Below are 23,780 nucleotides of genomic sequence, written 5' to 3'. Positions count from 1 at the left end.
GGCATCTACAAAGGAAATGCTTCACCTACCAAAGGACATCAACCTACAATACCCAAAATAGTGACTTTCCAAACCACAGTCTATAGGCATGATTTTGTAAGTCTATAATGGTCATACACTACCAAATAATAATTTCAATAAGCCAAATGGTAATGCCAAGATTCATAGTATAAAACAGCCCTTCTGACACTGCAGGGAAACCTCAAGTCTACAGTAGGCCAGAGCAGGAAGAAGCACTGCCAATGAGTTAGCAGAGCAGAGAGGGCTCCCACCCGTGAGGATGCGTTTCCTCAGCTCTAAGCACTGTGGAAGGCTACAGTCCATTGATAGCATGACTTGCCTTATTAATTGAAAGGGATGGAATCCACCAGATGTAGCCCAAGCCAGCAGAGAGTCGGGTGACTAAGCAGCAGAAAGAGACCATATTGAGCAAGCCAGAACCCAGTCTCCAAGTCATTTGTTCCAGCCAGTGACAGTACATTTAAACTCCTGTGCCTCCACAGTGATTGATGGTTTAATATCATATATAATTTTTTTAATGAAGGAAAACCATTTAAATATGTTACCATTTGCACTGGTATTCTCCTATGTACATAACTGCATTTAATCATTATGGGGATTGTTTTTATACTTGTGTAATTTGTATCCACGAAATAACTGTCAAAACCATCTCATGCTGTTGCTGGAAATGGTACAGTGTGCTTCATACGCGAATAGATTCATTCTTCCCTGCACATAATTAAGAGTGTTGAAGCTTTCACTGCCACCACATAGGAATTCCGTGTTTACATTTCAGAGAATGAAAAATAAGCCACAGTGTGTTTGCAGGTTCTTGTTTTCTGAGGAAATGATATTTAAGTGCCTTAGTTTTGTACCAGTATATGATTTGAAGAGTCTGATTTTAAGACTTTTAATATTAAAATACATAATAAAATTTTATTATCTAATTACAAGAGGGTTTAGCCTCTTATTAAAGTTGCTAAATCAGGCCTATATTAGCATTATAATGGCACAGTTTGACATGGAATACTCAAAAGTCAAGTTCAAAAGGGAGGGGTCTCTTACCTCTACCCCTCACACAAAATAACAAGGATGAAATGCGTGTATGGAAGCAAACAAGGAGCAATTTGGATGCTAGAGAAGGAGTAGAGGTGTCAGCCCAGGATGGGACCCTTAGGCAAGGCAGCTGGTCTATGTAGCCTTTTGTTTATCTGCTACTGGTTTATGTAGCCTTTAGGCCGGCACCAGAAACAATCACTCCTACAGGGTCAGCTGCTGGTCAGAAGCAAAGTAAGAAAAGATTTTGCTTCCAAACACGGCAGCCGTAATTTCTGTACAGCTGGCACCTGCTACTGGTGCACAGCATGAAGGTGAAAGGTCAAAGAGGCAGTTGTTCAAAACTCAAGAATGGCTTAAAGGGACTTGTAGATTAATCTGCTTTATTAACTTCTGTATATTAGATAACTATTGCTGTGAATGACAGTACATCTTTTTGAATAAGTCACATCTCTTTCTCTTTTAAATTAGCTTTTGAGTAATGAATATTAAATAGAAAGCATTTCAGAAGTAATTAAATGAAAACAGAATGATGTCATTTTACAGTTTTGTTTGTGTGTTTATAGAATAGGAGAATTATGCTTTCCAAGAATCTTTAAAAGAAGAAAAAGGAAAGAAGGAAATAGGAAGGAAGGCAAGCAGTCAGCTCTTCATAAAGAAGAAATTTGGGATAAACAAACCAGCCATTAGCCTTTGTCTTTAAACAGAAAAGATGATGTCTCTTGTGCCTTAGCATGGAGTCGCTGGGTGCCGGTGGCTGGCTTTGACATTCCCAGGGGCTCCGAATGCTTTCTTTATGAATTAAAGTGACTGCAATCTGTCATCGTTCTTTTATCTACAGTTTAGCACAGTCACTTCTGCTACTGGTCTGCAGCAAATGTTCTCAGAGTAGTGAAGGGAGTTGTGGGAAGTCGACGGCAGACATTTCCTTCACACTCTTTCCTTGTAAGGTGGAGAGAGAGGGTATTTTGTAAGGGGACACACACAGCTTTATTCAGACTTAGACCGATGATAATTAGGCATGCTCTGTAATAGCCTCTTACCCGATTCTGGCAAGTAAGATGGATTTTAGCCTCCTCATTGATAGTGATGAGCATAATTGGCTATCTGTGTAAATTAAAAAATAAGGACTCAGTAATTATCCTTTTTTAAAACCTCTGCAAAAAATAAGTCACTGTAGAGATCTTCCGTAGGTTAAGTGCTGACACAAACTCTGGCAAGGGTTTAAACAGACTCTTCAAACGGGATGGCTTGGTCTGTTGACTGACAGTGATTTTTCATCTTCATTGTTTGTTTTTAAGGTTTCTCATAAAATGAAAGCACTGTAGAGGACATGTGGGTTTCATGGTAAGAGCAGCATTCATACATATTTCACAAAGAAAACTACACCAAGTCTTATGCAAGTGTAAGCTTCCCACTCTGAGCAATACTTCTCTGAGGTACAGAGGTTACACCTAAAATCCTCTCCCTACTCCCCCATCCATCACGCACAGTAGAGCCGTCCAACCTCTGCTGGAAGATCTGACTGGCCTGTTACCACCCTGCAGAACCCTGGGTTCTCTGGGCTTTCTGGGACCTAAAAACATCACTGTGGAAGGAGCGTCTCCAACCATCAGAAAAATGTGCTGGTGAATGAGCACAGTGAAAACGTGGCAGAAACAGCGCACGACTGTGCTGCGTGTGAGGCAGGTATGCGCAAATGCCAAGTTTCACTTGGGGGTTCATGGTCAAGGCAGGGTCTCTGTGTAGCTCTGGCTGTCCTAGAACTCACTCTGTAGACCAGGCTAGCCTCAAACTCATCCACCTGCCTCTGCCTGTTGAGGGCTGGGATTAAAGATGTGTACCCATAAGCTGTTGACACTTGACCCAACCTGAGTTGCTTAACATCTTTACTGGCTTGTGTTGTTGATTTTGGATCAATCCCAGAGCCTTATATATGCTAGGTAGGTTCTCTACTACTGAGCTACAGCCCTGTTCTTCCTTCATAGATTTAGAAGCTGGCACTTGGATGATAGTCAATCTTTAAGTCTCACATAAGCTGAACATTTAAATACTCAAAAGGCAAAGCACCCATCCATTCCTTGCCATGCGCTTAGAGAGGCAGCTGTTCTCCAGCAGAGGAGCAGACAGTTGCCCTAAGAGGTTCTCAAAGAAAAGACCAAATAGCTGTGGTGGGAGGACAGAGATGGAAAAAACTCCCAGTGGGCGCCTCATCTTGTCTAGAGAGCCCTGGCTTTTCTGCCTAGACAGGAAACAACACATTGTAGAGCTAAGATCCTCACATATTAAAGTTTCTTGACTTAGACAGAGAGCTGTGAGGACCCAATGAGCAAATGAAAACAGACTCAACACCAGATAGTCAGCAGAGAATGTGGCTTTGTGCTTGAGGCATAGCTAGCACCTAGGTTTGATGTTACTGTTTGCCCTTGAGAAATCACCTGCTATTTATAAACATATTCTTCCAATGTGTATCTAAGCCTAAGACTTCTCTTAAAAGATCATTTAATTTAAAGTCTGCGACATCAGACAGGTTTATCTAGGTCTGCAGCCATGCTGTCCATGTGCTTTGCACTTTCAGAGTTGTTCTGTGATATGCATTCTCAGAGTCACATTCACTGGACTAAGGAGAAGGAAGGGCAGTTCATGTTTGAGTCTTGACCCAAAATAACTCTCTCTTCACTTATTCCTTCCCTATATTTTAGGCTTCACCTTATAGTGGCAAGGATGAAAATAAAGACCATAACTACTCACTAAGACAGTACCGTCATACCTAAAATCTCATAACAGCAGTAATGGGCATGGATTCTTTAAACATGAAAATAACCATACATCAGCCAGGTGGTGGTGGTGGTGGTGGTGGTGGTGCACACCTTTAATGCCAACACTCGGGAGGCAGAGACAGGCGGATCTGTGAGTTCATGGCCAGCCTGGTCTACAGAGTGAGTTCAAAAACTGTTAAACAGAGGAACCCTGTCTCAAAATAACCAGAAAACCAGAGAGAGGGGAGGATTGGTACATCAAGAGTAAACTAGTGGAGGCTGGAGAGATGGCTCAATGGTTAAGAGCACTGACTGCTCTTCCAGAGATCCTGAGTTGAAATCCCAGCAACCACATGGTGGCTCACAACCATCTGTAATGGAATCTGATGCCCTCTTCTGGTGTGTCTGAAGACAGCAAATATAAAATAAAATAAATCGAAAAAAAAATAAAGCAAACAAAAGAGAGTAAACTAGTGGAGGAAATGTGCGGACTGAGATAACTTGTTCACAGCCAGTGATAGTGAGTGGTGTCTGACTTGTGTGTCCATGCAGGGCTCATGTGATTAGAGACTCCGTTCCCAGGGTGCTAATACTGAAAGACAGGAAAAGATTATCACAGAAACCTGGTCCTCCCACCCTGCTTTCCGGCATGAGGTGTGCTTCCGTCCTCTCTGTGTGCCTACGAAAGTGGTACTATTAACCATCAGGTTCTCACTAGAGGCAAACCAGTAGAATCCAGTCTTGGGCTGAAAACCTGCAAAGCTATAAGCTAAATGAGCCCCTTTTCTTCAAAAGCCGATTTCCTTAGGTTTGTCATTAAAATAGTGGATCTCAGACTGATGGGTCTAGAGAAGAGCTAGGATTGTTTGTCCCTAGATCTCACCCTGTTTTGACCAAACAAAAGCTTCCTGGGGCCTTAATCTACTGTTCATTTCCAATGTGCTTTCTTACCCATCCACCTTCATCCAAAGGAGCCAGGCAAGATTTTTCCCGATTTTTCTCCGAGTAGCACTGTGAAAAGGAATAAAAAGCCATGGAGTTTCTTGAATGACGGCAGCATTGTGGGAAGACGAGGGTTTGCCCCATGCTGGTATGGCATGCCTGATTTTGTAGTGATTACTGGTTTTCAGACACTTGCAGGTTTTACTGTAACTCCAGAAGCACATCCCTATGCATCCCTATGGCAAGAATGGGAAACTAACTTTCCTGTTCATTTTCCTGTTAACTCTCAGGCAGTTCAACCAGCAGCACTTGTTGATGGAGCCACATTCATACAGAATGTAAAGGAAGCCTTGTTTGTCTGCAGGCTATTCACCTGTCATTACTTAAGCCTACCCCATATACTCCTGCAACCAACCATCAGAACCATGGGCAAACGCATATGGTCTTTGGCTCCTGAAATTCCATCTTCATTTAAAGCTTTTCCTTGAAAATGCTCTACTTAGTAAAGACTTGCATGCTGTGTGTCCTTGGGATCATTTATGTATCTTTGAGGATCGCACTATCCCACAGAGGAGAATTTCTTTTTTTTTTTTTTTTTTTTTCTTTTTTTTTTTTTTTTTTTTTTGAGCTGGGGACTGAACCCAGGCCCCTTAAGCTTGCTAGGCAAGCGCTCTACCGCTGAGCTAAATCCCCAACCCCAGAGGAGAATTTCTAGCATAGTTGAATTGGCTTCTTGGAACAGTTGGCTGAGTCACTCATGGCCTAGACTCCCCAAGACTCAGGTCTTGGCGGCTCTCACTCCATTGCTCCCTCGATGTCCTCCATCGCCAGAGAAACACGTAAAGCCTCTGAGTATCCTTCCTGGTGGTCCTGAGCCGGGAATGTAAATAATACACCACCATGGAAGACAGCAATAGAAAGTGCCAGGCTGGAAGGGGAGTGGCTGGGGCCTCAAGGCAGATCACCATAAGGGACACCAGGAGCAAGAGCTCTCTGTTAATGCCCATGCTTAATGTGGCCTCTCAGTTCAGATGGAGCACAGCAGCTCCACTCAGCAGCAATTAGAGATAAGTGCATTCAGGATGATTTCTCCAAGATTAGAAGGGACAGCTTGATGGGTGGACAATAAGAGATTAATAAATACATGAGCTCCTTAAGGCCTGTTATGGTTGACTCTGAAATGGCCTCCACAGGCCCATGTGCTCACTGCTTATTCCCAGATGACAGCACTATTTTAGGGGTTCTGGGAAACTTAGCAGGTAAGACCTAGCTGCAGGAAATAGGCCACAAGCAGTCCTTGGGTACGTCTTAGGCCTGGCCCATTCTTGTCTCTATTTCCTGACCTCTGTGAGATAGAAACCTCCTGAAGCACGTGGTGTTCTGCCCAGGGCCCGAGGCCAAGGCACCGTCAACTGAGCCCCCTGGAGCCATGAGCCAAAATAAATCATTGTTCCTTTAAGTTGTTTGTGTCAGAGCAGTTTGGTCACAGGGATAGGAAGCTAACTAATTCAAGACCACGTTTTTTTTTTCAGCTCTGTATCAGACGTTCTCAACACCTACCTAATAAGAGGCCAGTAATTCATTGAACAGTGACTAAATGTGAAAACAAAAAAGGGGAAAGTAGAAAATTCTGCAGAACAGTACCTGGTTCTACACAAGGCACTCCTGTGTGCCTGGTATACAGCAGGCACTCAGTGTGTGCTAAAGAGCCATGAGTTGAGTAGTGAGGACATGTGCAGATAGCCTTGTGGAGACAAAGGAGCCGTCATCCCTGCAGAGGCCCAGCCTGTTTTAGAAACTAGAGAAGTTCCATCCAGGTGCATAATGTGCTCTTATCCCACAGAGGAAGAAAGTCTTCCCTCCCCACCCCGCACTGCTCTCCTCAGCTCCCTACATTAGAGAGAGGCAGGAGACAAATTGACAGAAATCTGGAGGGAAGTAACTCAAGTGATTTAGGAGAATGGAAGGGCTGGCTTATGGGGCCAGATTAAAGGAGCTAAATATGTATAGCTTGCCTAAGTGACAACTAAATGGGGCATTTGATAAGTCTATAAATACTTGGAAGATGTAAATGCCAGGAGGAAAGGGAATTACTTAGCATGGCACAATGGAGTATTGGCATAATGGGATAATATTAAGAAAGGCAAAGATGAAGGGTGAACATCAATAAAAAGCTTCCTGACAAGAAGAACCACTCCTGACAAGGGACACTATTAGGTTATGTGCTGTGAGCCAAGGGAAATAATGTCAGTGCCCTTCCCCAGTGTACCGGCAGCAGGGCCAGCAGGGCCAGCAGGGCCAGCAGGGCAGGAGATGATGAGCATGTCCTAACTGGGACACAGGAGCAAGCAAGTGACCTTCTGCCTGTGGCCTCCCCATCTCAGAATAGCAAGAAACCACTGCTGCTTGGGAGAAGCGAGTTGGCCCAGATGTCCCAGAGGCTGAGGTCCCATAGAGGAGTGGTTGTCAGTGGTTCATACTACACTGGGGCCAGAGAGATTATCATTCTCTTGTAATGACACTCATGTCCTACAGGATAGCAAGCTACTTCTACTTGCAAACATCAGTAGGCCCTTCACCAGATGCAACCCCTGCCTATGTGAGCAGCTCCCCTACACTCCCTGCACAGTCCTGCAGTCGGCCATCATAACCTTTATGCTCACACCCCTCTCTCCTGACAAGTCAAACCGCTCATTCTCTACAGCAGGTCAAATGCACCCTCTCTGAAGCCTCCCCTGCCTGCCCCACCCAGACCCTGGCACAACTGGCATTCCTCTGGCCTCTCAAAGCCTCCTGTGTAGGCTTCTTTGCAGCATTTAGCGTACTGCGCTGAGTCTTCTCCCTACTTGACTGCAAGCTCTTTGAGAACTGACACTGGCTTGCTCACCTCTGTCCCCAGGTCCTGGGTCAGAGCCTAGTCAAGGTGTGTATCAGCAAATGTGGGGCAAACCAAGGCAGCAGGCTCAGCGCTCTTGGCTTCTCTCCCGTGTTGGGCCCATGCATCTTCCAGCTCTCAGCGTCTTTGAGCGTCTCCCCATCTCCTGGCCAGTCCATTCGGTGTCATCAGACAGCCACAAATAAAACCCTTCCTTGTTCATGTCCTATTTAGGGAGCCATGTTGCACATGGATGTACCTTCCTTAACATTCCTAGTAGATGCAGGATAATGGCAGTGTATGTGCTAACATGCAAAGCTGGAACCTTACAGGGACCCAGTGGTAGACAGGACCCACAAGCAACTAAAGGATGCTGAGAGCAGACAAGAAGTTTCCCTCAGGGACACCCACCCCCAGTTGGTTATCTACTACCAACTGAACCCATTTACATCCCAGTAACAGGACAGTCCTGAGCAGTAGGTAGGGGTGTCTGTGTAACAACAAGGAAAAGGCATCTGTGAATTTAAGACTGAGCAAAGGAGACTCCATGGAGCAGAAAGGGGGTTCAACACAGGGAAATGGTGGGGGGGGAGTTATATGATTGTATTTTAATTTCAAAACGTAAATAGTGGGGAGGACTCATTTCTGAAAAAGACAAACGCCGCACTGTACCCACTTACGTACACAGGTAAATACCAGGCTCTTAGTGAAAAGCACTTTCGAGGGGCCCCATGATTTGTCCATGAAAACATAGTTTCCCCAAAGGACACATTTTTAAAATAAGTAACATAATCCTTCACTAGTAACTGAAAGTCTTTGGGGCCATCTAACCAGATCTCTTCAAGGAACTAGGAAGACTTGTCCCAAAGGAACTAGGAAGACTGTCCCGTCAGATGAGATGCAGTGAGACTTTGCGCCTCCTCCTGAAGGGATGACAAGTGTGTCGTGCGCTGGCACTCACTGCACTCTGCCTTGATGACTACCAGGAAGGCCCTCGTGCCACTCTGTATATACTGCTCTGTTGTGAAGTATGGTGCTCACTGGACACTGTTGTGACAGATCAGCAAGTCACCCGCTTCTCTCACGCCCCTTGGTCTTGAGTGGCCTGAGCCAGTGCTGAAGTCCTTGCGGGCCTGTGTGCACATGCCGTTGGCGCAGCGTCGTTGCTGCTGGTTCTGTTGGTGATCGGCATGGAAGCGGTCAACAGCACCCGAACACCTGCAGAGGAAGCAGCACCTCAGCTTCTGGCCGCTGCTTCTGTTGAGTCTTGAATCTGGGTGCATGTTCTTGGAGTTCTGAATCTGTCTGTGGTTTCAGGTTCCAGTTTTCTTTCTCAGAAACAATGCTTTGGCTGAGAACATTAGTGGAAGATCCTGACCATACTGGCTGCTGTTGCAGTCTTTGCTCATCTTCACTGTCTTGCCAGTGAGCTCTCCCAGGACAAGCTCAGCTCAGAGCCTGGCCTCTGCATTTGCCCTAACCCTTCTCTGAAGCCAAGTTAGTTCCAGCTCTGTATGGCAGACCCCAAGTGATAGCTAGTCTCCATGTGCCGGCCCTGGTGAGGGTCTGCTCCTCATCCTCAGCTCTGCTTTGGGCTACCCCCGAGTCTTCCATAAAAGACTGTTCACTCTTCAAACATGCTGAGCACTCGCTGTCCTGGACGTTTTCTCATCTCATTTCCTCTCACTAGTATGTCCCTGATCCTGGGTGCAGCTGTGTGCAGCTGTTAGTGCTCAGCCAAACCTGTCCAGGGCAGATAGGCTGGCCTCTCTCGGCACCCACGCTGCCATAGAGAACTTTGAAGGAAGCTGCTGTAGGCCGTTTAGAGTTCTCAGATGTGGATTCATGTTAGTCATTCAGGTACCACTATGAGCTATACATGTAGCACTTGAAGGAAATCTAGGGAGAGTGACATTGCCAAGCACACAGATCTTCTTAACATTCCTATCTACAGGAAATGCAGGTGGGGATTTGACTGGGAAGGCTGAATTTTAACATGGCATGAAACAACTGCTGTTTGGTGTGGTGTGGTGTGTGTGTGGTGTGTGTGTGGTGTGTGTCTGTGTCTGTGTCTGTGTCTGTGTCTGTGTCTGTGTCTGTGTCTGTGTCTGTGAGGGGGGAGTAGTGCTGAGTGGCAAGCCCTGCAGCCCTCAGTACCCAGGTTCTCTGGTTTGTTTTAATGTGGCGAGCTGCTCTATGAGATCTGCAGCCACTTGAAATATGATTTACGACATGTAAAAGTTCCGGATGGGTAATGAAGATTCAGGCTTGAGACTCACAGTGTGGCGTAGTCAATTTCCCTGCTGTTGCTCTCCAGTACATCTCTGCCATTGAAATGAATAATTTATTATAATTTATTTCAACCCTGGAAAATAAAACTGTTCTCCTAGTGATGTGTGCTATAACACTCAGAATAGACACATTGCATGCAGAACTCTCAATTAATTAATCCTGAAGTTTCATTCTTGCTTGACCTTCTCCTAAGCTGGGAGACTGGCAGGTAATTCTTTCCCCAATAAGCCATGATTAAAATGAATGTTTTGAGAAGTAGGGGTAAGGTTGGTAATGGAGAAAATTGAAAGAACAGCGAAGCTAGGTTGTGTTTTTCCTTAGATACTACATTTAGTGCAAGAGTTTTTAAATATTCTAGGCAATTCATCACTTAGAGCACAAGCATCCCGTAAGTTTCTGTGAGGGGAGCCAAGGACACTGAGTTTCCATATAATTCAGGCTTATTTGTGACCAAACCTGGCTGAGCTTACTGAACCTGTGGTACCTTTAAAGCACCCCCTCCCAGTTTTAAAGCAAGGCTGACACTGTATAAAGGCCAAGCAGGCAGTCCTCATCAGGTGACCTCTGGAGAGATAGGCCATCCATAACCGATCGTAGGCTCCTTCAGATGAGGAGTCTTACCTCATCATACATTTCATCCCATTGGTTTTCTTTTTAAATGCTAAATACTTCAATACCATCACATAGGGATTGCTTGCTATGTACAGATATTTTAAATGTAATGTAACTTAGATGGTAGGCCTCAATTCATCTGGAGAGGCAGAAGAATTTAACAAAATATGTGCTTCTGTATCCACTGCGTTCATTTTCATACCATCTACTAATATCACCAAGGAAGATGGCAGATGAAGGGAACAATGATTCTTCTTCCCTAAAGACGGCTAGTGTCTAATTTGAGCAGGATCACATTTCAGTATCTTCTGTGCATGTGGCCCCAGGAACAGCTCTCAATCATGACAGTCATCCCTGCCTTGTGTGCACTTAAAACCTGGAAGCATTTCCTCCTTCCGCTGTGCTGTGACTCCCTAAGCCCGAACCTCTCTTTAGGGTAGGTGCTCTGGAGAAACCACCCTGTGGGTGGAGAGATCCCCTAGTTCTTCAAGTCCTGTTGCATTGTTGAGGCAGTTGTGTGGGGTGGGTTTGTTTTGTCATGTTGTTGTTGGTAAGGTCAGCCTTCCTCTCCTCTCTTCCTGGCCTTCTGAAAGGCTGGTGCATTCCCTAGGCGCAGGGTAGCTCTTAAGAGTTGGATGCATTTATTATTAGCTGTTCCTCAGAACATCACCAGCGTATTACCGCACAGTCAGGACACTGGAGCTTGGCTGGGGTGTGGATGGTTCCACGTCCTCCATGGATTAACACACAGGCTGTGTTCTGTACTGTGTCCCCTCGCTCGTCCTTTTTGATCTCCCCTCAGCCCTCAGGGCTAGAGCATAGGGCTACTCTGTCTGCCTCTCACTCTTCTTTGGCCTGGTTTTGCTAGGCTTCCTCTGTTTTAACCATTAGACAAGGCCCATTTTTCATTGCCTCACAAGCAGACAGCAGAAGTGCAGCATTGGGAGGGATCATAAACACTAGCAAGGGGCTGGAGACAGGGAGGACAGAGCTGAGTTCCCTGAATGGACCTCATCCTTCACAGCCGGTACTCACCCTCCATGGCCCCTTTCTTCTATGGAACATTGACTGAGGACAGGATGGGAGCTTTAGTTTTGGTTTTGGACGGTTTGCTTTTGTTTTGTTTTGTTTTGTTTTTTCGCTTATTTCTTATGACTTTACAGAGTGTGTGTGAGTTACAGTATTCAGCATGGTCAAATGCTAGCCATGGAAACATTTACTTTCTCAGAAGTAGTATATCCTAGAGAAAACTAGCCTGATTTACTCATTTCTGGGTATTAATTTAAATTGTGGTACTTTCAGTGATAGGGAAATCATTATTTCCCCTGAAATGTTCAATGGATCAATTTCCAAAAACATTGTCAGGTTTATTATTGTTCACTTCCATATCTGTAAAGATAGTAGTTAAACGTGTAAGCATTCCGGGTGGGAAGCAGAGAGACTTGCTAAAAACTTAGAAGCCATGGCCCTGGGTTCTAATCATAGACATCAACAGCTGCATGACTACAGAAGCTGCTAGAACAGACAGGCACCATGTCCAGGCCACTGAAGGTGAAAGGATGCGACCTCCCTGTCAGGCCCCTAGAGGTCTGCAGTAGGAACCAGCCATGCGTGCATATGTAGCCAGGGGCTCTGAGCATAAGGAATTGGAGCAGACTTTTGCATATACAAAAGACCTGAACTCACCCTACATCCTAGCAGCACCTCCATCAAGTGTGTTCTCCTTGACTCCAGGCCCTTAGTGTATACAGATGTGTGATGGGTAATGTTCTGCTCTCCAAAGGCTTACCTGAGAGCAGAGACAGCATGTACAGTAGACCCCATAAATGATGACTTTGTTAGACAGTGAGAAAACCCATCGGGGGACACCAACAGTTAGGCAGGGCTGCTCTGTCTCTGCCTCATTCTTCTGTGGCCTGGCTTTGCTAGGCCAAATGATGGTGACTTAGATGTGTTTGTTTGACTGGTTGCACTGTCACACTGTTGACACTTAAGCCTGGGCTAACCCCCAGCCAAGTCAACCGGCAGCTTCTGGCTGCACCCTGCTGAGCTTCGTTCTGGAGCGACACCTCCGAATGGAGTTAGAGAACTTTGAGAAGAATATAGTAATCTCCTTTACCTGTCCAACCTCAGCCCGAGTTGGTATTCTTACCTGCGCCATCAAATTCCATGGCTTAGGCTTAGGCCAGCGGAAGCTGCAGTTACAGTACAGGACCCTTGCATGTAAGGCACCTTTGTGACAAGGACAGTATAGATTTCTGGTCTACACACAAGAACTTCCTCACAGCATCTCTTCACCCCAGCTGTCACAGCCCCTCTCATATCTGGGATATAAAGGCAAATGCCATGGGAAAATTAGCAGGGCCAGACTTAGGCTCAGTTCTCAGTCTGATGCCTGTTGCTGCCTCCTCATTGAACAAAACTCCAGCCAAAATCTGTAAGGAGTGGGAGGAATGAGGAATCAGGTGAAGTCCCCTCCCTGCTTTGGCAAAGCAGCCACTTAATGATGTCAGTGGGTAATGCATATGGTTTGGAGTATAGACCCTGGGCAATGTAGCCAAAGCCAACTGAGAATGGCCGCCCACCCACCCCTGCAGCAGTGTAAGGAGTGAGTAGACACCGGAGAACTACATACCAGCTCCCCAACCACTGCTGCACCAAGTACTCTGGTGACAGAATGTGGACAGAGCCAAGATGGCCCCTTTCAGTGTTGGCTCGTGGTGTCCTTGACCTCAGAGACCACCCCCTAAACATCACACCGCCTGCCAGGGAAAGGGACTAACTGTGCTTTAGTGTCACACCGGCATCTTCCCCGGCGCGTGGGCCTGGGCATGGGGAGTTCGGGTTCCAGAGGAGCTCACACTACTGTTTGGGCTGTTTTACCACTGCTCTAGGATTATTAGAAAAAATAATTCTGGAAATTGTCTGCCACATCAATGCCATCTAAGAAGATTACTCGGTGCTTCACATATTTTCAGAAAAGTTCAAAAGGAAAAAAATCATCCATTTTTGCCAACTTTATTTTTAGAAAAGTATTTTATTCAAACATTCCCTTACTTATTACAGACATAAATACATGCATTCAGACAAATGAATACACGAGAGGACCGTATAAAGTAATTGGCACATCACTCCAGGATGCTTTGTCAGTTACTGGAAGAATTTGGTGCCTCTAACTTTAATCTTCTCCATTAAAATATCCATTCTGCTTCAGATTGTGAAACCCATAATATTTTAGGTTGTCTCCGTGGATCTGTTAGTTTTGCTTGTCAATTTAATTTGTGCTCGATGACTTTGACTGGCTCACTGTACTGTTCATGGGAATGTGTGATCTACAAAGGATGTTGAGCATGCCAGGCATGGAGTTCTGGCCTCTCCAGAAAGACTGGACATGCGTGTTTGTGTTGTGTCTGGGCTGGCAGATTTCATTTGTAGCCAGCCCAATCATTAGACGGTGACAAAAGCGGCAGCTGCTGAACTACGACCATTGCTGGTGTTGATGCCCTCAGTGTCTGCAGCATGCATACTCTGCAACACTTTCAAATGCCATCTCATTTCATGCTCAGAGCGTTCCTTGAGCTGGATTATTTCCTTCCCTCCTCAGAGTTAATAAAAAGAGACATCTCAAGGGCCATTCAGTTACTTGCCAAAGATCACAGAATAGATTAGATTACCAAAACTTTTTGCCAGGGGCAGGGAGATGGCCAGTAGATAAGTGAGCACTTGTGCAAAGGGAGGAGCAGAGTTCAGATCCCTAGCACCTACATAATGCACAAGGCCCTCCAGTGCCCAGGAGGCTGGCGAGCTGACTGGTTAGTTGAACATTATTCTCAAGCTGTGGGTTCAGCAATAATTAACTTATTACCTCAGTAAGTGAAATGGAGAGCATTTGAGGGAGACACCCAACATAATACACATATAAATTGCACATGCACAACACACACATGCACATTACACATTCATACTTATGCAGAAAGCATTCAAAGCAAACCAAGTCCTCAAACCCTAGTAGGGATGGTATTTGTGGGGGTCTTACTACACCACTGCCCTTTCATTGTCCTCCATTGAGGAGACCAGCTCTAGAGCTATGGAAACATAGGCTGCAGCAGGAGACGTCAGCCCACTTCACAGCCCTTTGCCTGGACTGTTGGAGCAGCCTCACCCCTGGACTCCCACCTGTCGTATCTCATGCCCAGGGCACATTCCACATACTTCACCGTGGCCACAAGCCCATCGCTAGCTACCTTGCATTGAGGGTAAAGTCTAGACTCAGTCAGCGTGGTCTTCCATTCCTTATTATTGATGAGCCCAGTCTGTCCGCTCCCTCCCTGTCTTTGCCTCCTCTCTGCTTATGAGGAACCTTGGATGTTTCCTGTCCCATGCCAGCTCCTTGACCACCTTGAAGAACTTAGCATGTCCCTTCCACATGATACAGCTCTCTTCCTATACCTAGTCCCCACAGTTTTCTTTCCATGACTTCCCTAGCAAGCTCCAAGGGAAGCTGGAAGAATCTATTATCTCTTCTATGTGTCTTAATAACGTCGGGAGCTCGGAGGATGGGTGAGTGAGTACATGTAACAGTGAGTGAGTGATTAGTAATGAATGATTTGAAAACAACGTCTGAGCTAGCAGGAAACACGCCATTCTGGAGTCACGTGGATAGTGTTTTATTCTACTCGGTGGTGAGCTACAGAAAGATGTCCATTAACATCATAAACTGTTTGGTGAGGTGAGAAGCAGACAGGAAAGTGAATTGGGCCTCTACCTAGTACTTAGCACAGAGCAAAGCATGTAAGATGTGAGAGGCGGGGATAAGGAACCTTCTGGCTCTGTGACCTGCATCTTCTACTCACCTAGAAGGTTCTCACCAAGGTTTTGGTGACAGAGACTTTTCCTTGGGTAGACAGGGTCTGCCCAGAGTTTCCATTGGCTTCTAGGCTTCCAGAGTGAGATCCAAGTGTTCAGGGAAAGCCCTCCTGTCATCAGAAAAGTGGATGGATGGAGGAAGTGCATAGAAGTCTGGGATCCAGACAAGCCCTAAGCCAAGGCCTGAGTTTTCATGTGCCTCTGTCTTCTAGATGATGTCTGTCCTCATGAACACCATTGTCTTTGAGGACTGTCGGAACCAGTGGTCAGTATCCAGGCCTCTCCTGGGGCTCATCCTGCTCAATGAGAAGGTGAGTGTGCTTTCAGAGAGGGCCACAAGAGGAGGGAGAGAGGCCCTTAGACCCTGAAGAGCATGGGCTAACAGGCTGAGGCCTAGAAGGCCCTTTTCCTGAGACCTTCCTGAGTTAGCAGAGGTCACAGAAACCCACACGCTGCTCTGCATGTGCATTGCTCAACAGTGTCCCAGAGTCATCCTCACCTGCCTTCCATTCTCAGGCAATTCTGAGCCACAGTCTTCCTTTACATCTGGGGACCCCAGGCACGACCACAGGCGCTAACAGTGGCAGCCCTTGAGGGATTGTGGATAGAGCCAGTTACCCTTCATCTAGGGAGCATGCACCCAGCCTCCTCAGTGCTCTGGCCACCCTCAGCTGCCTCCCAAGCACCTGGCTTCCTTTGGAAATCACCCTGGCCCCTCAGCAGTCAGTGGGAGCAGTGCATTACTGCTCAGGAGAATGAATTGTCTATACAATAAGATAGTACTGGGGAAAGACAGTGAGATTAGAGGCAGCCGCATACATTAAAATTCAAACTAAAATCCCAGCCTTGGAAGGAAACTAATAGAAGAAGAAAATATATCAAAAAGAGAGGCGCCGCCTCATCACTCACCTGGGCTGAAGGATCCAATTTTAGCCACATTCAATAGCACTGCCATTCATCTTCCCTCGGTGTTACTGTGATTTAAATCCAGGCTCTATAAAAGAGAGCAGTTCTTTTAAAATGATTGAGAGGGAATAAGGGCAAATTCGGTGTTTAGAAAAAGCTTATGACATCACAATATTATACTTTACTGATGGAGGCAATATTTCATGGCTTAGGATGAAAAACTAATAATTTTCCATTTGGTGAGAGTCACCGCATCATTATAAAAGGGGGAAATAAGTAGTTTTGTGCATTCCCAATCTTGTTCTGGGAGACATTGTGGTTTAAGTATAATGCCTCTGATATATAGTATTTAAGTATTAGTCTGACTACATATTAATTATGTGCGTTTTTTTATGTGAGCTGTTTTAATGTATGATGGAAATTAAATATCATGCAGCTTTGGTTTGAAAAGATAACCATATGACTGGCAAATGTTGTCTATGGCTGAAATTCGGCTGTTTCCAGTGATTAAGAGTTCTGCTCAACATCAGAGCTTACGTCTGTTTAAAGACCATGGACCCCAGCAGTAAAAAGGGGGGCTGAGCAGTTATTTGTGCCCAGGTGTGGCAGGTACTGTTCTTAGTGCCAGCAAGTGCTCCCAGAACTGAGCAGGCCCCTCTAGTGCCCTGCCTCAGCAGAGCAGACCCACGGAACCCAGCAGGACAGACTTGGAACACAGCCCAGAGCTCTTAGAGAAGTGATTCACCGAAGCCAGAAAAGTTGATGAGGCCGGAGGGGAGACCCTTGGCCTTGCCTTCAGTCACCAGAGTACTCCCTGGACATTTCCAGTTAAGTTCTTCTCCTAGCCTTCCTGTGACAAGTAGAGTTGAGAGCCCAGAAGACCGTAGGTTCATTTCCCTCAGTAGAGGCAAGGACTCTATCAGTCTAAGCAGTGACAGTGAGCAAGAGGGGCGGGGTTCACCTGGGGACATTGTTCACCTTTGCGGTTTGGGTTTTCTCTGTGGTTAAAAAGTTCAGGATGGACCAGGATGCAGACCCCTGAGCATTGCTGAGCCCAAATAGACCCCAACTGGCCTGGCTTCCTGCTACTTCCTTCCTGCCAGGTTTGGAGTTGGGAACTGAGCCTGACACTGCTCTGTCTCCCAACAGTATTTCAGTGAACTGAGGGCGAGTCTGATAAACAGCCAGCCTCTCCCCAAGCAGGAAGTCCTTGCCCAGTGCTTCAGGAACTTGATGGAAGGAGTGGAGCAGAACCTGTCTGTCAAGAACAGAGACAGGTAAGCAGCACCCAGTGGGTGCCTCTGGGGCACTCCAGGCTACAGTTAGCATAGCCCATGGATGTTTGCAGACCCAGGTCAGTCCAGTCACGGTATATGCAGGGATGCAGACATTAATAACATACAGTCTTTGCCCTTATGCCTTTATAATCCAACTTGAAAGAAGTGAGAAACGCCTGACTGGAAAGAGCAGGTGAAGGGCGACTCACACTGTCTGCTGATGGTGATGAGGAAAGCCTACCTGGCCTTTGAACAAGCAGGCCTCAGAGCAGTAGACCCTGATAAACTGGTATCCCTGCCTGTGTAAGCTGTGTGACAGACAGAAAGGCAGGCAGCTTCTCTGCTGAGTCTCCTGAGTGGTAACACAGAGCTGATGGTGGCACTGATTGTGCTGTTTAAGCAACAGAATGCAGTTAAGCTCAGTTCTTGGACCAGTGACCTGTTAAGTGTTGGTTTCTTACTCTGCCTGTCCTAAGAGTGCTTGGTGCCATTGGCAGTAAGATCTAGCCAGATTGGGCCTGAATTAATTAATTAATTGGTTGATTCATTGATACATTTACACGTTCACACATACATATGTTCAGTTTATAGAACTGCAGCACTGGTAGCCTGGGGTGAACTAATTGTTCTGAGTTCCTGCCCTCACAGCGCTTACATGCTAACAGGTGAGACAGGCAACAGTGATAAGGGAGAAGCTGTTCAGACAGGCAGGGTATTTTATATTCCTTTGTTTTGTTTTTCCATTAATGTATTTATTTGTCCAACTTAAATCCCAATTGCTGTCCTGTCTCCTCCCAGACCCCCCCTCATATAGTCCCTCCCCCGTGCCCATCCTCCTCTCCTCTAAGAGGGTGGGTTTCCCTTCTGGGTATCCCCCCACTCTGCACATCAAGTCCCTGCAGGGCTAGGCATGTCCCCTCCCACTGAGGCCAGATAAGGCTGCCCAACTACAGGAAGGAAGGATTACACAGAGGGCAACAGCTGTAGGGATGACTCCTCTCCAGTTGTTGGGGAACTCACATGAAGACCCAGCTATCCATCTGCTACATATGTGTGGGGAGTGGGGGCCTAGGTCCAGCCCATGTATGTTCTGTGATTGGTGGTTCAATCTTTGAGGTCCCCAAAGGTCCAGGTGAATTGTTTCTGTTGCTCTTCCTATAGAGTTCCTAACCCCTCTGGGTCTTCAATCTTTCCATATGATTCCACAAGTTCCATCCAGTGTTTGGCTGCCAGTCTCTGTGTCTGTTTCAGCCAGCTGCTGGGTAGAGCCTCTCAGAGGACACTTATGCTAGACCCCTGTCTGCAAGCATAACACAGTATCATTAACAGTGTCAGGGATTGGTACTTCCCCATGGGATGGGTCTCAAGTTGGACAGTCATTGCTTGGCCATGCCCTCAGTCTCTGCCCATCTTTGTCCCCGTATTTCTTATAGACAGGACAAATTTTGGATCGAAAGTTTTATGGGTGGATTGGTGTCCTTGTCCCTCCACTGGGGATTCTGGCAGGCTACAGGAGGTGGCCAGTTCAGGTTCCATATCTCCATTGCTAGGAGTCTCAGCTAAAGTCACCCCCTTAGACTCTTAGCCTCCCCAAACCCAGGTCTCTGGCATGTCCTAGAGATGCCCCCCAACCCCCACCAGCCGATGACTTCCATTCATTCTCCCAGCCTGAATGCCCTCCATTCCCCTCTCCCACCAGCTTTCTCTCTCCTTCTGCCCCCTATGACTATTTTGTTACCCCTTCTAATGAGACTCAGTCGTCCTTGCTTGGGCCTTCCTTCATATCTAGCTTCTTTAGGTCTGTGGGGTGTGGATATTCCTGTACTTTATGGCTAATGTCCACTTATCAGTGAGTACAAACCATGCATGTCCTCTTGAGTCTGGGTTACCTCACTCAGGATAATTTCTAGTTTCATCCATTTGCCTACAAAATTCATGATGTCCCTGCTTTTAATAGCTGAGTAGTGTTCCACTGTGTAAATGAACCACATTTTCTGTATTCTTTCTTCTGTTGAGGGGCATCTGGGTTGTTTCCAGTTTCTGACTATTACAAGTAAAGCTGCTATGAACATAGATGAGTGTATGTCCTTGTGGTATTATGGAGCATCTTTTGGGTATATGCCAGGATGGTATAGCTGGGTCTTCAAGTAGAACTATTCCCAATTTTCTGAAGACCAAGGTAGGGTGTTTAAATAGCACTGCTGAGCTGGTCTGTGAAATAGACCAGCTGGCGATCCTCCTAGTTCCATGAAAGAGCAGTAAGAACTGGCAGCTGTCCTGTGTCCAGTACTATGTAGAGAAAATATTCTCGTGTTTCTCTCTCTCTCTCTCTCTCTCTCTCCTCTCTCTCTCTCTCTCTCTCTCTCCTCCTCTCCCTCCCTCCCTCCCTCCTCCCTCCCCCTCCCTCCCTCCTCCCCCCCTCCCTCCCTCCCCTCCCCTCCCTCCTCTCTTTCTCTCTCTGGCTTTTTGAGACAGGAATCCTCTGTGTAGATCTTGTTCTCCTGGAACTTGATCTGTAGACCAGGCTAGCCTTGAACTCACAGAGATCCACCTGACTCCCAAGTGCTAGCATTAAAGGCATGGGCCACTACCGAAAAGCTGAGAGAATGTTTTCAGGTATTTTTCTCTGACTTGACAAAATTCACTCTTTCATTCCCTTAAGATAGTCACTCTTGTTAAGTACCGAGACAAGTGGTTAATTACTCACTTGGGACGCCTGGCTAATGGTGGTAGAACTAGACTTTGGGCCCAGGGAGTCTAACTCAGTTCCCTTTTTAGGGTTTGTTTGTTTGTTTGTTTGTTTGGTTTGGGGTTTTTTGTTTGTTTCTTTTAGGCTGATATATAGCCCAAGCTGGTTTCAAACTCTCTGTGTACACCCACAATAACTCTGTATTATTACAATTATTTGAGGGGGGGGTTGATGAATCAGAGAACAGATTGACAAGAGTTGGTTCTCTCCTTCCTCCATGTGGGTCTCAGAGAGGGCACTCATGTCAGTTATCTGGCTTGGCATCATGTGGGTTAGCCTGCTGAGGTGTCTCCAAGCATAACCTTAAATTTCTTATCTTCCAATCCCTAAATGCTTGTATTGCAGGCTTGGACACCATCCCTGGCTTATGTAGCACTGGGAATCAAACTAAAAGCTTCATGCCTAGTACACACGCTACCAAACTAAGCACATACACACACTCACACCCCGCATTTTCACCCTTTTCTAAGATAGGGTTTCACCACATAGTGCCAGCCAGCCTCAAACTCAAACTCACGGCCCCTCAACACTGCTTTCTGACTGCTGGTGCTCCAGAGCACCGAGCAGCCTCCTTGCCTCACCGGCGCCCCACCTCTAGAGGTTCATACAGCCTGTGTGTTCACTGTTTCTCTTTCCACAGGTTCACACAGAACCTCTCCGTCTTCAGAAGAGATGTTGCAGAGGCCCTGCGCAGCGATGGCCACACTGAACTATGCAGCCTGGACATGATGAGCTGACCCAGTCCCTGAGCGTGGGCTGTGCAGCCTTTGTTGAGACTCTGCGAGGTCTGGGCTCCAGACTCCTGTGCTGGCCAGCCCAGAAGAGTGTATTTTTCAGAACAAGCAGCTAAAGCCCTACATTTTTATAAGTCTGAGCTAATTATAAAAATTTATAATAGTGCACATACAATGTAAATTCAGTATTCAGAGCAGCACATGTTGTCAGTCTATCTGGGTTCCCACAATGCTGAAAGGTCTAGAAATTATATTTAACCAAAGAACAAAAACCAGCTAGCACCTGCAACCACGGTTGTGGGTTTGGTGAAGATGCAGCCCTCAGTGTGGGTCCTGGACCGAGACAAATGCCATTGTTGATTTTAGTTTTTACATCTGGAAAATGCTACATTAGGGACTTAGGGCTGTGGGCATTGACAAGGAGCCTGGGGGGGAGGGCCATAAAAGCCTCCCCAGAACTGCACACAGGCCTTTCTGCCACAGCAGTATCTGATAAAGTTCAGAGACAGTAACACAATTAGATGACTTACAAACAATGTTTGCTTTCCACTGGAATAAATCTGAAGTGGTTCCGTCTAGAAGAATTAGCCCTGCAATTGCTGCCCGCAGAGAGCTGTGTTTAGGACTCTGGAAGCCTGGTTAGAAGTTCTAGGTGCGCAAGCTCCATTTAACCTGAAGAAAAGCCGGAGGTGGCAAGTTGTGTTTGGAGGCGGCTCTGCCTCCTTGGACCCCCAGAAGAGCTCAACTGCTGCCTTCCACATTCCTCAGGCTTAACCACTGTTGGATGACCCCACCCAAACCCAAAGTGAAGGCCTTCACAGTTTGTGGCCCATCAAACCTAAGCTATTCATTTGGAATCGCCACTGTCAAGCTGGTTTCCTCTCTCACTACGCTGACTTTGTCGTTCAGGCTTACAATAAACACTGCGCCCATAATGTCTGATCAGACGTGAAAGGTTGGCCTCACTGTTGCAGGGGAAAATCCACAGGCTTTTGTTGTAATCTCATTTCTCAGACTAGTGTTTCTTCAAACCTTTCTTGATAGTTGAGTTTTGCAACAGTCTTGTCGTATGAAAGCAAATCGCCTGCGTCATCTCCAAGTGTTTGTTTTCCGTGTGCAAAGGGAGTCAGGGGACACAGTGGTCTGGATGAGACGGCCTGTGGTGGTTAACAGGCAGGCAAGCCTGAACCTTAGGAAATAGACTCTCCTATGGAAGACAAATCCTGACTTTGAAATGTCAGCTTTCAAAGGAACTTGACAAGAATTTCTCTTTGGTTTTTGTTTAGTTTTTAATTTGTTTGGTTTTGGTTTTCTGAGCCTCCCTATGTAGCCCAGGCTGGCCTGGAACTCACTGTGATATTTCCACAGCTTCCTCAGTGAAGGTTGACAGGCACCGGCTTCTGCTGTTAGGGGCAGGTGGTAGAGCTGCCCTCACTCACAGAGCTGCACATGTTCCCCCTCCAGCACTGTTTCTTCCCAGATGCCTAGAGTTGAAAGCACTATACTGTTTGCATTAAAATGTTCACAGGAAAAGAATGCTGTGTGCTCCCTTCTCTTTGCTCTGGAATCAGCAATCTCATAGGAGCTTAGCAGCAGGTGGAGAGTCCCCTTCAGACTTGGCCTTGGAAAGCATTTTGAGAAACAGGGTCATCCAGTCTCCTCAGGCCTCAGGGTGGGGTTGAATGCTTGACTTACAGAGCATTCTGTAAGGGGCCAACTTAAGAGAAGTGACAATCAGCAAGCTTAGAGCCCCTACTCTTACTCACACTGCCACATCAGGAGTAAGGGTCAAAGATGGCTTATAGCTTCACCCGACCTGGCTCAAGGAACTCCTGGCTGCTTCATGGAAATGTTACTAATATAGGTTCATCTCTAATGAATGGTGGCTGGGTGAGGAAGGCCTGTCTGCACCCAAGCTAACGTTTGTGTTAACTCTGCACAGGTCTCACCAACGAGCTTGGCTCACCACACGGGTCTTAGCGTGTGGGAAAGAGCCAGAGACTTCGGAGCTCTAAGGACAAAGGGCTTCCACCCGCTGCTGTGAAAACACTGGGAAGGACCCCTTGATGGCAGACCAAATGGGGGAATGTTGGGAGCAATGTCCTTCGAAGCTGTCTGCCACAGCCTACCTGGCCTTTGCTACATAGGTCTCTCCCTTAAACTATCAAGTTTTCTATCTTGATTTTCTAGGAAGTCCCACTCTGACCCCCCCCTCCTCAGAGAGGAAACAGAAGTGGGGAAACCTTCACGGCACCACAGGCATAAACCCAGTGTGGGACTCTCAAACCCACCGAAGCTTTGAAGATCATGAGGACAGAGACCTGCATGTTTAATGCAGGCGTGGCCTCTGGAGACATTCTATCCCAATATTAAAACCTACATGTTAGGATACCCAGCAAACCAGAGGTCACAAGGAAACAGCTAGTGCCATGGTATCAGGTAGTAGGTGCATATGTCTGCCTTGGTTCAGCAATAAGGAAAATAGTGCTGGCAGTTCCACAAGGCTCACCGCTTGGTAAAGGCATCAGTGGGGTAGGGGTGTGGGATGCTTTTGCACACCTCACCCGTCTAGGGAGATTCTGGTGTACAAACATGAATATGGTATGGGCTCTATGTCAAGCCAGCTACAGAGCCAATGCTCAAGCAAGAAGAGGCCTGTGGGTATTCTGGCCGAGATGGGTCTCACTTTTCAATGCTGTCCCATCAGTATGT

General features: G+C 46.5%; 1 protein-coding gene across 3 annotated transcripts in view; it reads left to right on the top strand.

The window, feature by feature from the left end:
• Ranbp17 (RAN binding protein 17) overlaps positions 1 to 22,604 on the top strand; it is a 289,555-nt gene extending 266,951 nt beyond the window's left edge. For all 3 annotated transcript variants that reach the window (XM_032914024.1, XM_032914025.1, XM_032914023.1), the window contains 3 exons: positions 15,615 to 15,713; positions 17,458 to 17,585; positions 20,975 to 22,604. In XM_032914024.1, coding sequence (XP_032769915.1) covers positions 15,615 to 15,713; positions 17,458 to 17,585; positions 20,975 to 21,071 — 324 coding nt within the window. In that variant the 3' untranslated portion in view covers positions 21,072 to 22,604. The remainder of the gene's footprint in view (positions 1 to 15,614; positions 15,714 to 17,457; positions 17,586 to 20,974) is intronic.
• Positions 22,605 to 23,780: the final 1,176 nt, after the last annotated feature.

Source organism: Rattus rattus, chromosome 9 (assembly GCF_011064425.1).
Source record: "Rattus rattus isolate New Zealand chromosome 9, Rrattus_CSIRO_v1, whole genome shotgun sequence".
Lineage (NCBI taxonomy): Eukaryota > Metazoa > Chordata > Mammalia > Rodentia > Muridae > Rattus > Rattus rattus.
The sequence above is the reverse complement of the archived record's forward strand: the minus strand, read 5'-3'. Positions and strand labels throughout refer to the sequence as shown.